Below are 16,322 nucleotides of genomic sequence, written 5' to 3'. Positions count from 1 at the left end.
CATCACAAACGTGCAGGCCGCCATGTGACCCAGGAGACCGAGGCAAGTGCGAACCGAAGTCAACGGAACAGCTTGCAGGCTCTGGATGATGGCCACCATTGCCTAGAACCGGGGAAGCGGTAAGCAGGCTCTGGCGAGATTGGAGTCCAGGGTGGCGCCAATAAAGTCTATCCACTTAGTGGGAATCAGAGTGGATTTTTCCACATTGATCATCAGGCCTAGATGTAGGAAAAGGTCCTTGACAATGCCGACATGATGTGTGACTTGTGCCTCGGAGGTCCCTCGGACGAGCCAGTTGTCTAGATACGAAAAACGTGTATCCAACAGCGGCGGAGGTGGGCGACGACTACAGCCATGCATTTCGTAAATACTCTTGGGGCTGTAGAGAGGCCGAATGGTAGGACTGCGAACTGAAAATGTTGGTGGTTAGCTACGAACTGGAGGTACCTCCTATGAGGAGGGTAGATGGCTATGTGAAAATATGTATCTTTCATGTCGAGGTCGGCATACCAGTCTCCGGGATCCAGAGATGGGATGATGGTCCCCAGGGATACCATGCGGAACTTCAACTTTATCATGAATTTGTTGAGTTCCCGCAGATCCAGGATAGGTCTGAGACCCCCCTTTGCCTTGGGGATTAGGAAGTAGAGGGAGTAAAACCCTGTGCCCCTTTTGTGTTTTGGTACCTCCTCTATGGCTCCTTTGGCAAGGAGCATCTGCACCTCCTGAAGGAGGAATTGCTCGTGAGAGGGGTCCCTGAAGAGGGACGAGGAAGGGGGGTGGAAGGAGGGGCGTGAAATAAATTGGAGGTGGTACCCAAATTCCAGCATGCGTAAGACCCAGCGATCTGACGTTAGCTGGGACTATGCAGGGAGGAAAAGGGAGAGGCGGTTGGAGAAAGGAGGGAACGGAGCCTTTAACGAAACTGGTACGTTGTCCTTGGGCGCACCTTCAAAAGGTGGGTTTTGGCCCTGTGGGTGGTTTGGAGGGACCTTGGTTCTGGCCCCCTTGGGTGTCTGATTGCCTCCGACGACCGGTTCTACCCCGCCTTCTGGCAAAGTCCTGCCTCTGTCTAGGCTGAGGGTAAGAGCAGTGTGGCTGGGGGCGGAAGGGCCTGCGCTAAGTCACTGGCGTGTGCAGGCCTAGTGAGCGCATAATGACCCTGTTATCTTTTAGGCTTTGCAGCCTAGGGTCTGTCTTTTCAGAGAAGTGGCCTTGCCCTTCAAAGGGGAGGTCCTGGATTGTATGCTGGAGCTCCAGGGGAAGGCCTGAGACTTGCAGCCATGAGATACGTCTCATAGTAACTCCAGAGGCTAGGGTCCTGGCTGCAGAGTGCGCTGCGTCCAAGGAAGCCTGGAGGGAAGTTCTAGCCACCTTTTTTCCTTCGTCTAGGAGGGACACAAATTCCTGCCGGGAGTCTTGTGGGAGCAACTCCTTAAACTTGTGTGCTGCCGCCCAGGTATTATAGTTATAGCAGCTAAGGAGGGCTTGCTGATTAGCTACACAGAGTTGGAGTGCCCCTGCAGAGTAGACTTTGCGCCCCAGCAAGTCCATGCGCCTCGCATCATTTGATTTTGGGGCTGGGGCCTGCTGGCCATGGCGTTCTCTCTCAGGCTGGACAATGAGGGAGCAGGGAGGAGGATGGATGTATAAGTATTCGTAGCCCTTGGAGGGCACCATATATTTACGTTCCACTCCCCAGGCAGCAGGTGGGATAGAGGCTGGAGACTGCCAGATTGTGTTGGCATTGGCCTGGATCGTCCGGATAAAGGGGAGGGCCACTCTCGTGGGGGCATCAGATGATAAAATGTCCACCACTGGGTCTGCTACCTGCGGGACCTCCTCGACTTGCAAGTTTATATTTAGTGCCACATGCCTGAGGAAGTCCTGGTGGGCCCTCAGGTCAACTGGCAGAGGGCTTACAGATGATGTTCCAGCTACCGCCTCGTCAGGGGAGGAGGATGAGGATAGACCAAGGACAAGCGGGTCAGTTGAGGTCTCTTCTTGGTGGCCAGCCTCTGTCTCCCTTGGGATCTGGGAGTCTTGTGGCTGGACAGGCACTTCCTCTGAAGTAGGAGGAGGAGGAGGGCAGCTTATAGTGGCTTCCGGCACCCGGTGCTCCGATGTGGCAGAGTGAGATGGGCCTGGATGTGCACCTTGGGCCTGATGATATGCCCATGGTGTCCAGAATGCCCACTGGTGAGGGCCATGATCTTGGGACTGGGGCTCGTGGAATATCCTGGCAGGCACATCGGAGTCTCTGTCCTGGGTGTACAAACTGTCCACCTGCGAAGACACGGACAGGTGCCGGGACAGCCAGGGAGGGGCTGAAAGATCCTGGTAAGAGTCCTCCTCTCTCGCCGTTGCTGATCTCCTCAGCACCGGGGATCAGTACCTGGAGCCATATCGATATCGAGAACGAGATCGGGGCCTGCGACCTGCACGGTGCCGGGAGGTCGACCTGGATCTCAAAGGTCTGCGTTGGGAAAGGCTGCGAGAGTCCCGGTGCTGGGAGCTGGAGCGGTACCACAAGTATCAAGCCGGAGGCCGAGACGTCGATCTATGCTGCGAGTACGACCGGTACCGAAGAGGCAAGCGATGCCGGGACTGCGAGCGGCGTCGGGACCGTGATCGTCGATGGGACCACGAACTGCGCCGGGACCTGGATCGTGATTGGTGACGATCTGCTGGGTCGACTGAAGGCAGTCTCATTAGGGCTGGTTGCCTTTTGAGTGTAATACCCGCACCAGCAGTGCCGAGGGTTGAGGCAGGACAGACTCCGTCATAGCTATGAGGTCCCTGACTGTGGAGAATGTCTCTGGTGTAGAGGGGACTGTAAGCTCAACCACAGGCCTCAGCAGGGAGCTCTCAGGGACCAGACTCGACGGCCCCCGCGGGACTGGAGTCAACGGTACCGCAGCAGTCAGTGCCGCGGCACGTGTAGGTGCCAGGCAGTCCGAATGAGGCTGCGTCTGCAGCGCAGAAGGCACAGAGGTAGTGGAGGACTTCAACCTCCTCAGTTTCGGGGAGAGATCCGTGCCGAGCACTTCCCTGCGCCGGAGATGGCCAGTGCCGCGGCGTCTTAGCGGTGCTGGCACAGTCCGGTGCCGGAGGAGCGCTTCTAGCAGAGTGCTCAGCGCTCGGTGACGAGGGTGGAGGGTTCAGAGCTGCCTCCACGAGGAGATTCTTTAGGCGAAAGTCTCTCTTTTTCTTTGTCCTTGGCTTCAATGCCTTGCAAATACGGCACTTATCTGTAATGTGCGATTCCCCGAGGCACTTGAGACAGGAGTCATGGGGATCTCCTGTAGGCATCGTCTTGTGGCAGGCCGAGCAAGGTTTGAATCCCGGTGAAACGGGCATGGGCCCCGGGCACCAGGCGCGGGGAAGCAGCTAATGCCCAAATCCCGCTTAACTATATACGCTAACTATCTAAAAAACTATCAAACTAACTGTAATTATATAAATTCCAACTATATACAACAAAGATATCGAAGAAACTACGAGTAGCTAGGGAAGTGGAGGACAGCTAAGCCATGCTCCACTGTTCCAACAACCGACACGGGCGGTAAGAAGGAACTGAGGAACGGTTGGGTCGGCAGGGTATATATCCGGTGCCATGGTGGCGCCATTCCAGGGGGCGACCCAGCCGACCCAACGAGTGTTGCTAGGGTAAAAATCTTCCAACAAACGTGCACGCAGCGCGCGCACACCTAACTTGAATGGATATGAGCAAGCACTCGAAGAAGAGTGGGTGGGCTATGGCTGTTCCCTTTATCCCCACCTTCCAGGTGTTTACGGCCCCTCTGCATGAGCCCTTTTTAAAAGAAAAGAAAGCACACGGCTCACACCTCCCTTGGGAGGCTTACCCCATAGTTTGTGAACTGCTGCCTTACGTCATATAAACCAGTTACCTTTACTATCTCCAAAGGTCAGGTTTCCTGTAGCTACAGACATTAATCCTTGTAATACCCTTGTGCACTGGATATTTACCATGCTACATAAACTACAGTGGCCATATTTCTATGTCTGCAAGCTGCTGCAGATTTCTTAAGGTGTATATGCAAACTTCAAGAATATATGGGATTTAACATGCGTCTATATATCAAGATGGATGGATGAACTGCCAGACATACTCGCTTAAGAAGGACATTTGAAAATACTTTGCACACGTAGGTATGCCATATATGATGGAATACATGTTCAATGGTAGGTCAAAGCTAAAATACCACCCCAAGTAACTTTAATGTTTCTATTATTTCCAGTATTTAAACTGTTTCCCCCGATCCCATACAGGATTTGCTTTTGTTTTAAAAGTTTTACCTTAACTTAAAACTTTATGACTTTTTTCTTCTTCTTAGACTACAACATTAAAAAATTTTCTTTATAGCCAATACACAACCACTAAAAAGAGGTGAGCAAATGATAATTTGGGACCATCTATAAAATTATTACAGAAAGCAATCAGCAATTTTACACTTTTTCCCACCCACTAGTCCAAATAAAAATACTTCTCCAGATTCTCTTTCTGAAAGCAAACTCTGCAGATAAGCAGAGCCATGCACATGCTAAGATCTTTCAAAAAGGAAGAGAAGAGATAGAGAACTATATATAGTCTACTCCTCAACTGTAATGGTTGACTGCAGATGTATAATTGTAACAGTGCACACAGGAGTTCCATTTAATGGACTCCAGTCATATGCTGATTTCCACATTATATTTAAATGTGTAGAGACGACTTATAGCATTCAAAAATATTCATTGCACATAATTTTCTTATGTATCAAAACAACAGTCCCTTAAAGTGTATATTGCAGTATGTTAAGAGGATATGATCACATGTAGATGTATGGTATAAAAAAAACCTAGATAAAGGGGAAAAGTATAGCTAAACTAAAAAAATTTCAATACCATACCCACTACAACCCAAACCCCCTAGGGTCAGCAGTTTTGTTTTACAATTTACAATCTTCCTAAAGCACAGCTTGCTTGTATAAAACAATGTGGCTTATAAGCAGATCATCATCACCTTAGGAATCTGATATAAGACGACAACCATATATTAAACATTTTAAAACTTCATTTGTGTCTTGGAGTTTCATGCAACTGTGGTATAATTATTTCCATCAAATATTCTCTTTTGAAAGCTTGTCACGATATTTTACAACATCTCACATAGTCAGAGAGGGACTAGAATTTGGCTTTTTTGCCTGGTTAAGTTACTTATTTTTTTTTAAATAGTTGAGCAGCATGGCACTGAGTTATTGCTGGCAACGTTTTCCAGTGTGATGGGGGTGCTTTTCACCGGATCTGGATATCTGTGATCGGGAAAAAGCAAGAGTATTAGTACGCGTCGTATTTCCCTAAATTCTGATGTAGGGTCAGGTGAGATTCAGCATGACAATGTCATGTGGAGGATAGTAAAAAAATTATGAGGACAACTTTACCCTGGCCAGGGAAATTTTTTTTTAAAATGTGGATTTCATCAGGAATTAGAGTCGTAGCTTTAAGGCAGCTTTCAACAGATGGGTTTCTGGGTCAATCTGGGGGTGAGGTATTATTTGGTGGACTCTGTTCAGGGTCCAGCATCGGATGGTGATCACTTCCAATAGCCTTTGTACTCTGCCTTGGAGGTGTTTAGGTATCCCTAAATTCTAACTAGCAGAAGCTGGGATTGGACAGTGAGGGATGGATCACTTAAAATTGCTCTTTTCTGTTCATTCTCTGAAGCAATTGGCACTAGCCGCTGTCAGACAGAGGAAAGTGGTTTAGCTGGACCATTGGTCTGACCCAGAATAGCCGTTCTTATATGCTGGTGTAGAGCAGCATTCCTTCAGTGACCACCGTAGACAAGCCAAGAGGGTAGCAAAGCTGTCAGATGATGAGAGCTATGGAAGTTTGTAGAAATAGAATTTAATTACAAGGCCTTTAAATCCTTGGTCCCTTTGTTTGTTAGTAAAGGAAAACAAGCTAGGAGAAGATTTAAATCTAGAAATCTAGATTGAAATATCTAATCTTAGTGTCATTTGTTTTGTTTTTTATTACTTGGGTGGATATAATGAAAGATAAAGACTGCATTCAATAATATGAAACAAAGAATACTAAGTCAGTGGCGAAGCACTGAAAAAACATGGTATTTTAAGAATAAGAACACAGAGCCTTTCATGTATAACAAACTCGGCTAGATGACAAACGCTGTCCAATTCTGACATAGCTAGCTTCTGCTGGCTAGTCAGTGCAGCATGATCTGAAGGTGGGTAGTTGACGAGGTTGTGCAGCTCTGCTTTTCACATCCCACCTAAAAATCTAGGGATTCTCCTACTCTAGAGCTAGAGCTGATAGACATAGTATTTAGTATGAGAGCTGAAGTAAGTTTATGTTGGGCTAATTGTGTAGTCCAACTATCCTAGCAGTGCAAATTCCCTGAGAGGATGACGTTCTTCACTACTTCAGCAAGGGAGCCTCTATATGCTCAGTGACTAAAGACATAGGTCTTCCGAGTTGGCTGAGGATTTTATATCCATCGCTGTGACCACGGAATTGTTTTAGGTGGCTCACCCTTGGGCTCAAGTGGGGATCTATTTTTTTTTTTTTAAAAAAGATTAGACATTGAAGGGCGAGATATTATAGATATTCCATAGAACAAATGAGGTTGTGGTTCACTGCTCTTGTCAGGGCAAGTGATCCATTTTGGTGGTCCACCCTCACAGACTGAAAGCTGTCTCCATTCTATTGCTAATGACAATCTCTCCCAAAGCAAGGGAATTTCATGATACTTTTCAGGTAATACCAAATGGATTTGGATCAATCTGCATCCATGGAGGGGAAGGGGCAAATGGCCAGCATTCTCTGGAAGCCAGTAGGGAAGTACTGAGTCCTTTACTAGTGGACATGCTCATTCCCTTTTTGGGAAGCATGTGTGCAGTTTATACTTAAAAAAAACTTCACACTATCTTCCCAGTCGCACATAACTGGGAAGATATGTGACTTTTTGCTTAAGTTTGTAAAAGATGCGTCAACTCACAGTATCTTGATTCCTTGGACTTTGACCTGTGTCAATCTTGATTTGGTTATGGCACAGAGTGTGATCAGAAGGACCAAAGATCTCCCCTGGGAAGTAGATAAAGACCAGGTGTTCATGCTGATATTAGATTTATCACCACCTTCAATTCCACTAACCCTGAAGTTATTAAATCACTTGTAGATCTTCATGGGACTGGAAGGTGCTGTCTGTTACTGGTTTCACTCCTTCCTCTTAAAGGAAACCCAGAGAGTAATAGCTCTTCTGCCTCATGAGCTTTAGCATACAGGTCCTGGAAAGTTTCTTCTATGCCACACTTCTTGTTGTGTTTGAGGTCTTTTAGGAAGCCTACTGAGGAAATCTGGGCTAAGGCACTCAATATGCTGATGATGCCAGCTCTTCATTTCCATCGCATCCAATCTGGAGTGCAATTAGAGCATCTCTTTCAGTGCTTGAGTGAGTCTGAATCCAGATAAAACTTAGAAATGTTGGGGTAAATATCCAGCAGCTAGAGTAATGGCCATGCATCCGACGAAGTAGGTATTCATCCACAAAAGCTCATGCTCCAATATGTCTGTTAGTCTATAAGGTGCCACAGGAGACACTGCTGCTTTAACAGATCCACACTAACACGGCTACCTCTCTGATACTTGAGTAATGGTTGTGTGCACCTTTAAGACTGAAAATATGCATGTCCATCATTTGTTTCCCATAAATGCAACTTGCGGTTTTTGTTGGCTTTACACTTGTTCATAGATGGAATGGAAGTTGCAACCATGTCTGTGTTTTATCACCTGCATCTGAACAGAAGGTTGCAACCACTTATCTCAAATGCCATCATAATCCACACCTCCATCACCTATGACTTCTCCAATATACATACATGGACTACTCCTTAAAACTATCTGGAAAAATGAAGCTAGTCCAGAATGTAGCCACCTACATGTTAAGGGGTGTATCTTTGCCCAAGCACCTGAAACCTTTTTTTTTTTTTTTAAACACTAACTACATTGGTGTCCAGATACAGTTTAAGGTGTTGGTTTTGACCAATAAGGGCCAAAATGGGGAAGGCAGGCAGGGATAGGCAGGTCACACAATACTTTCACAATTATGGTCAGCAGAAAAGTATGAGCTGGTGCTCCCTTTGAAAGAGGAGCTTGTCACAGGACATTCTATCTGAAAGCTCCTCAAGTTCTGAAATCCACTACCCCTTCAACTTACAATAGCTCAAATATAACAAGCCTTACGGAGGTGCTGTAAACCCTGTGTTTTTGGTTAAGGTATTGAGAAGGATGAGGTCTATGGAGCAAAGAGGTCATTGAAGAATTAGGGATATGATTAGTTGTGTTACCTTCGCTGGATAAGGGTTGGGTTACATGTGTAGTGATGTTATTTTTTCTCCATTTTCTTCTATCACAGATTTTTTATTTATTTATTTATTTATTTTTTAATACTCAGGGCACCTATAGCCTGGGATATGCATATTCTGTATACTTTAAACCAGGGGTCGGCAACCTTTCAGAAGTGGTGTGCCGAGACTTCATTTATTCACCCTAATTTAAGGTTTTGTGTCCCAGTAATACCTTTTAACATTTTTAGAAGGTGACTTTCTGTAAGTCTACAATATACAACTAAACTATTACTGTATGTAAAATAAATAAGGTTTTTAAAATGTTTAAGAAGCTTCATTTAAAATTAAATTAAAATGTAGAGGACCCTGGACCGGTGGCCAGGACCTGGGCAGTGTGAGTGCCCCTGAAAATCAGCTCGCGTGTTGCCTTTGGCACAAATGCTATAGGTTGCCTACCCCTGCTTTAAACTGAATCATTAATATAAATAACAGTTATATTAAGATTTACATCCAAATTATTTATAAAAATCAAAGTAAAGACTTACTATCCTAGCTACAGCATCATTAAAGTTGCATGACGACTAGACATTGCTTTCTAATTACTTTCTAGTAAGACAGTACCATGCCTTGGACAGTGTGAAAGCCAGTGGAGAAAAGTCTTTGAAGTGGACTGCTGCCACTTTCCATTCTTTCATAATGTGCCCAAACGCAGATTATTCTTCCTCACCTCTGCTCTCCCAGTTGAGGTAAGGTATATACAACTAGTTTCCCCTCTTCTTCCTTCCCTAAAAACCAGGGAAATGGTTTCATATTTCTAGTGCACATGTGGCCAAGAAACAAGCAAGGTAATTTTGCCTATTTTAAAACCTGCATAAATATGCATTAGACCTAAACTGGATAAGTCAAATATTGATATTTTATGGTACAACAAAATGAGATTGCATCATCTTTACATTAATTGAATCCCTGCTTTACAAGTACTATGCTAACAAAGCAAGCTCCTCCAAGGATGACAATCCAGCTAGTAACTGACTGCAAATGTTTTCTGGATCTCATCTGTTTTTCAGGCTATATTGGGTAACTTATCAGTACAATCAAGGCATACATTCTATTAACAGACATAGATAAGCAGAACCTATACAGATGCAAAGGTTGTGCCAGCTCATTAACAGGGCTCCAAAGTTTTACTTGACACCTATTAGCTGGCACTGATACCAAGGATGGGTCACAACAGGAACTCCCATGGAGTATCCATCTGGTATTAATCCTACCATAGCAGCTTTCAATATCTGGCTAGTAGATGTTGGAACAGCAAGGAAGTCATTCAGTTTGCCTCCTAACTCACCTCTGGCTCTGTTCCCTTCATAATCAGGCTCTCACGCAAGTCAGGTGCTTCGTCACCTTCCATCTCTAAAGTCAACTGTTTCCTCTCCATTCCCTAGAAGTAAAAACCTGGTCATTTCTCACTGGCTATTGCAACTACCTACCTCATGCATTCCTGTCTCTTACATTCACCTGCTCCAGCATAACCAAATAGTTAGCTACCTCTCTAGCTGTTCTGACATTATATGCCTCTGCATAGTTTTCACTATACTTCTATATAATGTTCAATTCTTCATCTCTGAAGTTCTGTACAATATCATACCCACTGCTCTCATCTGTCTACACTCCTTCTCACTTCCTAATCTATTACCTCTCAAATGACTCCCTATGATGACTCAAATGACTGATTCCTATTCTCAACATTACATTCTCCTTCAAACCTGCCTCCAGCAGCAATTAATAGACTTGTTTATATGGCAGCTGGACATATCGTTCTGCTCATATTAACACTAAGATTTTTGCTGCCATCTTTTTTGTACCTTTTCTCCTTGATTGTATAGTTCAGCAAAACAAAGTTAGTTCAGAAATACTACAACATTGTGACAAGGCTGATATTGCAGGTTTACAAGTCAGCATTAACATTTCCCTTTTATCAAAAAATGAAGTAAAAGTCACACACTCATGAACACAATCTGGTATTAGGACAAACTATTGAACGCAGAATGCACAGATAATGTCACTGGCATCCAGGATCCTTTTCCAAATGTTAATTCTGCAATAAACAATCCACTATTACCATCTGCAAATTACAGGGGATACAAGTTATCATTTGAAAAATAGTAAATAAAATGATTTAGGAACACCGCAAAGGATACATGGCAAAAGCCAAAACAAGCAGACACCAGACTATGCTAATATTCATTTCCTGCGAGGGCTTCATCAAACTGTAGTAGGCTTCAGTTACCAAGTACACCACTGTAGCTGAAACTGTGAAATCCACCAACCACTGATATTCAGGAAAATAATGCAATGCTGAAAAATAAAGGTTTTCAGGAACCAAAAGCATAAGTGAAATGTTTTAAGGCAAGCAATGACAAAATGAAAGAGGGATCATGTGATTAAAAGAAAATATTCTTAAAGTTTCTTTAACATATAGCAGATCTAACATATTCAAGTAGCAAAAGCAGCAGCAAAACAGTGCTTTTGCTCTTCTGTACTTGGTAATTTATCCAGGCCTTTTTCACTTCTGGACTGGATTATTGTAACACAAAGTACACAGGGTTAACACGTGAATTCCATTTAGAGACCTCATCTAATGCAGAAAGTTCAAGTATTATGAAGTATTATTTAGTATGCAGGTTTTATGCACTGCTTGCTTAGTGATGCTTTCTGAAAGGAGAGTCCTGCACTTAAATTCCAAATATGAAATGACTTCCAATTTATTTCCAGCTGCAATTCAAGACAAAGTAGCAAATATTTTGGGTTCTATCTACATTAATTTTGTCATCTAAGTGCTTAACAATTTAACTGTAAAGTATGCTTAACATTGTGTGTGGAATTGCTCCTCACTCTTCTAAAAATCAAAAGATTCTTCCAGATTTTGATGGTCTCTGCTGGTTTGCAAAATAATCTGAAATTATTTGGCTAGAAACCACTGGTATGCCATGCCTCCTCATAATAGGTGGTTTACACAGAGAAAACTTCTCTCCTGTCAACTTCAGCAACTGCATCGAAGTGAAACTCCTAACTCTAAAATTTAAGAAATGCACATTAATCTTCTCTAACCCTTTCACACCTTACAACTTCAGAGACTAAGTCAAAGGCTTCTGGCAAAGCACTTGTCTTAATTGAACTGTAATCAAAACAACTAAATTGGTTGTAATTCTGTTATTTCAATGCATGATAATTTAATCCTTTTTTTAAATGATACAGTATAAAGTCTGCAGATGTGCTAATCACCACCTTTTTCTAGCAGAACTTTGCTTTGCTGTCAGGAAGGCTCTTTAGAGAAATAGTCATCTTATTTCGTACTTACTGACATTTGTAAATTCTTTCCTTGCTCACAAGCTAGTTACAAACATTGTGTCTTTCTGGTTTTGATTAAACATTTTAATCACTGTAATGGCCAACTTAAGCTCTGTGGGGGTTCTCCTTCTCAACACAACACATGTCTTATTAATAATAGCTATGTGTCATGGTCCTGATATTTTAGGGACATAACTTAAGTTCCTGGGATGGAGGTTATTTGCATCTGCTTGTTTCCTCTTGCATCTCCTTGTGGTTTCTAAATATTTTACTTTAGAATGTCAGATATCTGAGATGTTTAGGTTTCCCCACCACCACAGCGCCCTTGTACTTCTACTGGTTTTATCTGTAAAGAAAATTTATTTTCCACATCCACCAAGTATCTCATCTTCCTACACTAGCATATGACCATATACTGTCACGTTTTCAAGTACGCTGTGTATGATCTGATCCTTTCCAGTGTCCACTTACATTGCTAGAGATGTCTGTTGTAGCAATATATATCTGTTATGCTGGATTTCTCTTATTCATTCTTCTCTTTAATGCAGATAGTAAGCAAGGAACAAGAGAAGAGTTCTACTTCTTGCTTTTCAGCTAATTTCCTTCTTTGTAATAAACTCTGTTTTTACGCTCTCATTAGCCATAAAAATATTCCAGTATATATCACAAATAATATGTACTTGATGGAAAAAAACATATTGTAATCACAGAATATATTTGGGATAACATTCAACCAATTGTAAAAATTTATCTTACCTAAAGTGTCCACTTCAGTAATTGACTTCGTTTCCAGATGAAGATCAATATCCTTAGGAATGGTTAGGGGTTTATTTTCAATATGACCGTTATATTTTCTGTAAAATCCATGCACACAACTAATCAAAAATCTATTCACTATTATAAATTTACCTTGATTTCCATAGTAAGCTCTTTAAAAGTTGTTATATGATGAACATTTTTCATATTTGAAGTTTTTATATATAAAAATGTAATTTGAGTTAAATTCTACACACATCAAGATAATAACTGAGATGAGGGTGTTTATTAGCTTTACCGTGTCAAAGTCTGAAATACTATTCTGATTGTACATGCGCATCTAAATTAACAAGGAATGCCAATCTGAGGCTTTGAAGCTGAGGCTCAGGCATCTCAGCTGGAGACTGACAGAAAGCAATGTTAAAATCATGTGAGAGAATACCACCTGTCATCAGCTGGAGTTTGTAAGTTGCTGAGAAATATTTACTGGAATTAATTATCAGTTATCCAGCTTTGAAGATAACTGGTGTTGTTGGAAGAGAGGGTGGATCAGCAGCACAGGACATAGGGGCTGTAGCTCAATAAGAAAAGAGGCAACATTTGGTTTCAACAGTATTAATATCTGAACAAAACACAAACACTGACTGGGACCATGGCTCTCTGCAGTCTTGAAGCCTGAGAGGGTATGTCTACACTGCAAAAAAACAAAAAACAAAACACAAAAAAACAAACAAAACCCACAACCTTGCAGCAGCAAATCTCAGAGCCCAGGTCTACAGCACTAAACAGTAGTGTAGATGTTCCTGCTCGTGCTGGAGTTCAGGCTCTGATATCTGGCAAGCAGACTGAGCCTCAGAGCCTAAGGGTGAATGTCTGCCCTGCTATTTTTAGCGCCATAACACAAGCTTGAATCTGTAGACCCAGGCTCTGAGACTCGCTGCCTGGGTTGTTTGTTTTTTCCCCCCCCAACATAGACATACCCCCTTTAGAATACAACAGCCTGTTATGCTGCAATAGTTGGCAAGTACAATCCAGCTCAGGAGTCTCAAACTTGCGGCTCATGGACCATCTGCGGCCCACGAACCTCCTCAATGTGGCCCGTTGGGCTCCACCAGTTCCAGGGCCTGGTCTCTCCCTTGGCCCCACCTGATGCCCCCAGGTGCCCCCCCATCCCCAGGCGATTTACAATGGCCCGGAGTCCCGGCAGCACAGCAGAGCTGAGCAGCATCTCTCTGCTCACTCCACATGTCTGCCAGCCCCTCCCTGCAGCCCTGGGGTGGGGCTGTGCCTCTATGCGCTGCCCCTGCCCTGAGCGCCCCTGCGATAAATGGGAAGCTGCAGGGATGATGCCTGGGGGCAGCAACATGCTGAGGCCCCCCAGCCCACCCCACCTTGGAACTCCAGGTAAGTGTTGCACCCCCCGAACCTCCTCCCAGAGCTTGCACCCCCTCCCCACACACCCCCAGCCCCAAAACTCCATCCCAGAGCCTGCACTCCCACACACACATCCCAGCCCGCACACTCCCTCCCAGTGCCTGCACCCCTCCCCTTCCTCCTGTACCCCCACCACCTGCCCCAGCCCAGAGCCAGCAACCAGCACCCAAATGCCCTTCTAGAACCTGCACCCCAGACCCCCTCCCCCACCCAAACTCCCTCCCAGAGCCCCTCTCATCCCTTTTGTACCCAAACTCTCTCCCAGAACCCAAATCTCCTCCCCCCTCCAAACTCCCTTCCAGAGCCTTAGACAGGTGGAGGGTAGAGTTTTTTGTGGGGGCAGAGTTTTGGGGGGTGGGTTCTGGGGGGCATGAGTGATATTATTGGCCCTATGGGGGGATCTGAGGATTGGCACTGGCCCTAAGGTAAATTGAGTTTGAGACTCCTGATCCAGCTTGTCAGATGATGTAGATCCCTGCCACACCAGTTCTCCTGTTAACCACCAAATAAAAACAAGTTTAAGCCATTTTTCTACTCCTCTAAACTGTTCTATACTCAGAGTCACACATGCGGCCACATTTATTGGTTATATATTCATATGTTCTGATGATTATTATAAGGTTGGTGTGATTTTCATAAGTTATACAGTATGTCAATTTTATTAGTGTGTAAATACGATAGGCACATGTCAAGTTTCAAACGGTGACTGCAAGATGTTTTTTCCATGTTTCAAAAAATTGAGACTAGGTGAACTGTGTTACTGATTGCTACTAAATTCAGTAGCAATTTTTATATAGAAAAAAACTGAAGTTTGTACATATGCACATAATGGTGTATTGTATTTCCTGTCAGGGCTGAAACCACATGATGACTTCTAAATGAGAGAAATATGCAGGCTGGGGATGGTAGAAGGTAGTTCAGGTTGAGAAAGACTACTAATGATTGGACAGTAGTTGGTTATTGCATGACTTAGCTGCTTTTTGTCTTGCTTTTTATGGTTTGCATTGGTGAGAGATACAGTTCAGCAATATTAATTCAAACCTTGAAAGTTTTGGTGTAGGAATTTTACAGATTACTAGTAAGTCTGTATCAATGATTGATAGGTATTCATATGAATACCTATCAAGATTGATATATTACTAGTTTACACGTTTAGTTATTTTTGCGCTAATTTGTTATAACAAAATGAGAGAAAGACTTATTGATGACAGAAGTTTAAACATTAGAGCTGTAAAAGTTGAAAGAAATATTGTATAAATTGTTAATCTTCATTTTCAAACTTCTGCGTGAGCAACAGATTTTCAAGTTGAATGTCAACACAAGTCAGAAAGTTAAGCTAAGCAATAATACAGAAAGACTGCTTTCACATCTGGTGAACAGACCACAGATGTAGTTTGTGAATGATTATAAGATAATAGGTCTCGTAACAAAATATTAAAATGAGTTTCCTTTTAGTTACTAGAGAATATCTCAATCTCCAAATTCAGTACATAGTTGCAGCAAACAAAGTAAACAGAATGTTGAAATGCAACAAGAAATTTGAGACTGATACTATGAGGAAAAGATGTGTTGACAGAATTCCTTTTTTAAAAAAAGGAAAATTTGAGTTTTTTTTAAACTAAAGACTGAACCAAACACTTTCCAGGTTCATTAAATATAAATTTTAAGTAGGTTAAAAACAGAAGTAGAGGGCAAATGGCAACACACCTTGCACTCAAGCAATGCCCTACACATTATATTACAAAATAATTATAACCTAGCACAGAAAAGAATGTCTTGGCAAAATCAGGTGGCAAATAAGTCATTGCATGCAGTATGTGAAAGTGCTTAAGATTATTAAATAAAACATTTACCTATCTTTTTTGCTTCTCCCCCTTTGTTGCTTCCCTGCAAGAATTCGTAATTCTTCTTCAGTGGGATGTTGATACCATCGTAAACTAAAACAGAAATTTTAAGTTAAAACACAAAATGAAGAAGAGCAATTAAACTCTCATATTTAAGTGAGAGTTGTAAGTTACAGATTAAAGCATCTGCTCCTTGCTGTTTTTCAAGGAAATACTTTACCTCTGTGTTTGGGAGAGGGGGAGTGGCAGGAAACTGAACCCTGAAATAGCTAAACCTTCATTTCTTTTTGAGGGGAACAGAAAAAACTTTCCAAACAAACACAAGTATTTAAGTTGCTCAGATCCTCGAGTTAGTAAGAGAATGCATTGACAGTCTTAAATTTTACAAGAAAAGCTCCATTACACATTAAAACACTGAACTGGTTTAAATTGACATTACAAATATAGCAATAAAGACCTCATCTAAAGGGAGGAAATTGGAATAGCTATGTCTGTCATTAGAGAAGATGGAGCTGGCCAAATCCTCATGTGGATCCTCACCCCTATCTTCTGTGCCAGATAGGATGTAACT

The 16,322-nt window shown here is 43.0% G+C and overlaps 1 protein-coding gene across 5 annotated transcripts in view; it reads right to left on the bottom strand.

Annotated features, from left to right (window-relative positions):
* Window positions 1-16,322, bottom strand: part of TMEM161B (transmembrane protein 161B) — an 83,138-nt gene that overhangs the window by 35,301 nt on the left and 31,515 nt on the right. For 4 of the 5 annotated variants that reach the window (XM_030565864.1, XM_030565865.1, XM_030565863.1 and 1 more), the window contains 3 exons: window positions 15,761-15,844; window positions 12,474-12,571; window positions 10,568-10,724 (listed from right to left, as the gene is read on the bottom strand). In XM_030565864.1, coding sequence (XP_030421724.1) covers window positions 10,568-10,724; window positions 12,474-12,571; window positions 15,761-15,844 — 339 coding nt within the window. Of the gene's footprint in view, window positions 1-10,567; window positions 10,725-12,473; window positions 12,572-15,760; window positions 15,847-16,322 lie in introns of those variants that run through there. The other variant, XM_030565866.1, reaches the window with a different exon arrangement.

The sequence above is a fragment of the Gopherus evgoodei genome, chromosome 6, assembly GCF_007399415.2.
Source record: "Gopherus evgoodei ecotype Sinaloan lineage chromosome 6, rGopEvg1_v1.p, whole genome shotgun sequence".
Classification (NCBI taxonomy): Eukaryota; Metazoa; Chordata; order Testudines; family Testudinidae; genus Gopherus; species Gopherus evgoodei.
This window is presented reverse-complemented; position numbering and strand designations above follow the sequence as displayed.